Source organism: Amaranthus tricolor, chromosome 6, assembly GCF_026212465.1.
Source record: "Amaranthus tricolor cultivar Red isolate AtriRed21 chromosome 6, ASM2621246v1, whole genome shotgun sequence".
NCBI lineage: Eukaryota > Viridiplantae > Streptophyta > Magnoliopsida > Caryophyllales > Amaranthaceae > Amaranthus > Amaranthus tricolor.
Genome location: NC_080052.1, coordinates 22083649 through 22086436, shown reverse-complemented (window position 1 = coordinate 22086436; position 2788 = coordinate 22083649). Strand labels below are relative to the sequence as shown.

Genomic DNA, 2788 nt, shown 5'->3' with positions numbered 1-2788 from the left:
TGATATTTCACTTTGAAATCAAAAGATGGACGAGATTCAAACTCATGACCTTTCATAATGTTGACTTCTGAAATTATGTCAAGATTCCAATTCAACCAATGCAAAAGCTTAACTTTTTTGTTGAATTGGTTCATTAACATGTCACATTTTATCAGAAATCAATGTGACAAAAGAGTCACAAGTTTAAATCTCATTCACCTCTTATTTCAAGTGAAATATTTAGTACTATGTTACAAATATTTTTTATCCTAAAGAACTCTCTTGTAAATTGGTTCTTTGACAATAACCTCAAAAACCCAAATAATGTTAACCATTTAAGGTGATCCAAAGACATTCAATCAATTCTAAGCTCATAATAGTTCCATTGAAAAAATTGATAACTATTTTTGATTTGTGGTATTACAACAAATTAATAATTCTTTAATTAGTGCTCATAAAAACCCAATTAATTATCACGAGAACTAAATGGAAACCTTAAACCCCTAAGTGAGCCCATAGTACTAATTGAATTTTACTTATTCTAAGTGTGCATTTGAATTTTAGGATTAGATCTTGGATCTATATCATGTTTATTTAAAAAACACGAACTCACTTAAGATTCAATGTAGACAAATTTAATACTTCTAATATAAATATTTATTAATGAGAATTATTTTGATTGAGAAATTTCACATTAATATATTTCCTCCGTTCTGAAATACTCGCTACATTTTTATTATTGACATTATTCATCGTTCAAGCTTATTTTATATATTGCAGCTAATGTGTAAGAGAAAATATAGTCAAGTGAGATTTTGTTTAAATCGTCTAATCGCATACTTTTATAATATTAACTTTTTATAATTTTAGATGTTTAGATGTGTATAATTCAGTATATATAAATAATCAAAATAACACATTTAATTGTATAAAAAGTCAAATATAGCAAATATAGTGAAAGAGGAAAATATGAAATAATATACGTCAAAACAATTCAAATAAGTAGGAGCAACTTTAAGCTTTTTGCTAGCTTTTAGATAACAAAATACTCAATCACCTTAAATTTTACAATCACCCATTTTTCCACACATGAAAATGTGTCATATGTCATGTCTAGGTTGGAAAAACATTACAAAACTATAAAAGAAGTTAACTCATAAATAAAAAAAGTAAATATTAATATTCATAAAAAACAATTTACCTAAAAAAAACAAAAAAAATTAGTTTCCTAGTTAATGGTAAGATGCATAATTGTAATTAGCAAGCATAAAAGTCGACAAGTTCATCCAATGACTCAGGTTGAGGATCAGCATTTTCAAGCATCCAAAGCAAGTGTTCAAACAACACCACCTCACATTCCACAAAAACCTCCTCAACGCCGCCATGACTTCCGGCATTAGACCGCTCTACGAGCTCTCGAAAAAGCGGGTGATCGAGGATTTCCGAGTTAACCATGTACCTTCGGCGAGATTTTCCGACAAACACTGGGACTGATTTCGGCGATGACGAGTCAAAGGAGGAGATGTTGGAGTTAGAGTTTGCAACAATTGGTGATGATGAACTTCTCCTACTTAGACTTTTTTTGAGAAATTTTCCAAGTTTTGTCATGATATTTGGTTTCTTGGAAACAAAGTAACAAGAAAATGATAAAGGGGGAAAAATTGGTCAAATATAATAAATTGGAGGGGTTTTATTGAATTTTAGGGGGAAGATGGGTTTAGTGTTTTAGGTTATTTATAAAAGTAGTCGAGAGTAAGGGAAAATAGGTGGTGGAGTTTGGTAAGAAAGGAGAAATTTTAAAACACATTTGTGGGGTATAGAATTTATTTTTTTCATGTATATAAACTTTATTAGGTGCCTAACTTAAGTAATTAGTCATAATTATAATGATGATAATGATAATGAAGAGTTTGGGAATTGCTTGTTGTTTGTTGGCAGTTGATTTTTTAGTTGACTTGTTTGACCAACTAGAAATATTAGCTAATTTTTTGTCTTTTAAATAAGGTGAAAAAAATCACATTTATAAAGATGTTTAATAAAAGTAAAAATTGACTATTAGTTGTTTATTAAAATGAAGTGAGCCAACAAGTCAAAAAAAGCTAACTAAGTTAACTTTTAAATTTTACTAATTTTTTTTAATTACTTAATCAATCAACAAATTAAAAGTCAAAAATCAATTTAAAGTCAATAGCAAAACAATCCAATAACAATAATAATTATGATTAATATAATTTTAGATTAAGGAACAAGTAAATGAGGGGGCTTTTTGTCAAAGTGGCTTTAGATTTATTTTTTTAAAAAAAGTGGTTTAAGAAAAAGAGCAAAGAAGCGGGTCCCTTTCCTTAGAAAGATTAATTTTGATTGGTTGGACTTGGAAATTAGCACGGTTTTGTCGTTTGGAGCGTCTTTACTCTTTATTAGCACCCAATAAAAAAATTTGATGATCCTATTTAATTCAAATTTTAATATCATTTTTAATTTAAAATTATAATACGGATTGGATATTCGATTCAAAATTTTGGATATTAAGATTTTGAGCTTTGGATATTTGACATTTTTTTAGTAGTTGGGTATCAGATATCCGACATCATCTCAACTATTCGGATTAATATGAAGTATTTGTATATTATAAGTACATTTGGATATCTAATACAATAAGAATACAATTATATGTTTTAAAAATCATTTTGACGAAATTCAAATATTAGACATCGGATATGCAATCTGAATATTTTCATATATCAAATTCAAATGTTTGAGTTGAATTAGATACCAAATTTGCACATTTTTTTTGGATATTAAATTATCC

General features: G+C 27.8%; 1 protein-coding gene across 1 annotated transcript; it reads right to left on the bottom strand.

Moving 5' to 3' along the window:
* Window positions 1-1039: 1039 nt before the first annotated feature.
* LOC130815291 (auxin-responsive protein SAUR76-like) lies at window positions 1040-1703 on the bottom strand. Its single transcript, XM_057681706.1, has one exon. It carries the CDS (start codon window positions 1585-1587, stop codon window positions 1237-1239), a length of 351 nt encoding a protein of 116 aa, XP_057537689.1. The 5' UTR covers window positions 1588-1703; the 3' UTR covers window positions 1040-1236.
* Window positions 1704-2788: the final 1085 nt, after the last annotated feature.

What these genes read in the sequence shown, in the direction of transcription:
- LOC130815291 (XM_057681706.1), bottom strand. Translation starts at nt 1,587, where the DNA reads ATGACAAAACTTGGAAAATTTCTCAAAAAAAGTCTAAGTAGGAGAAGT.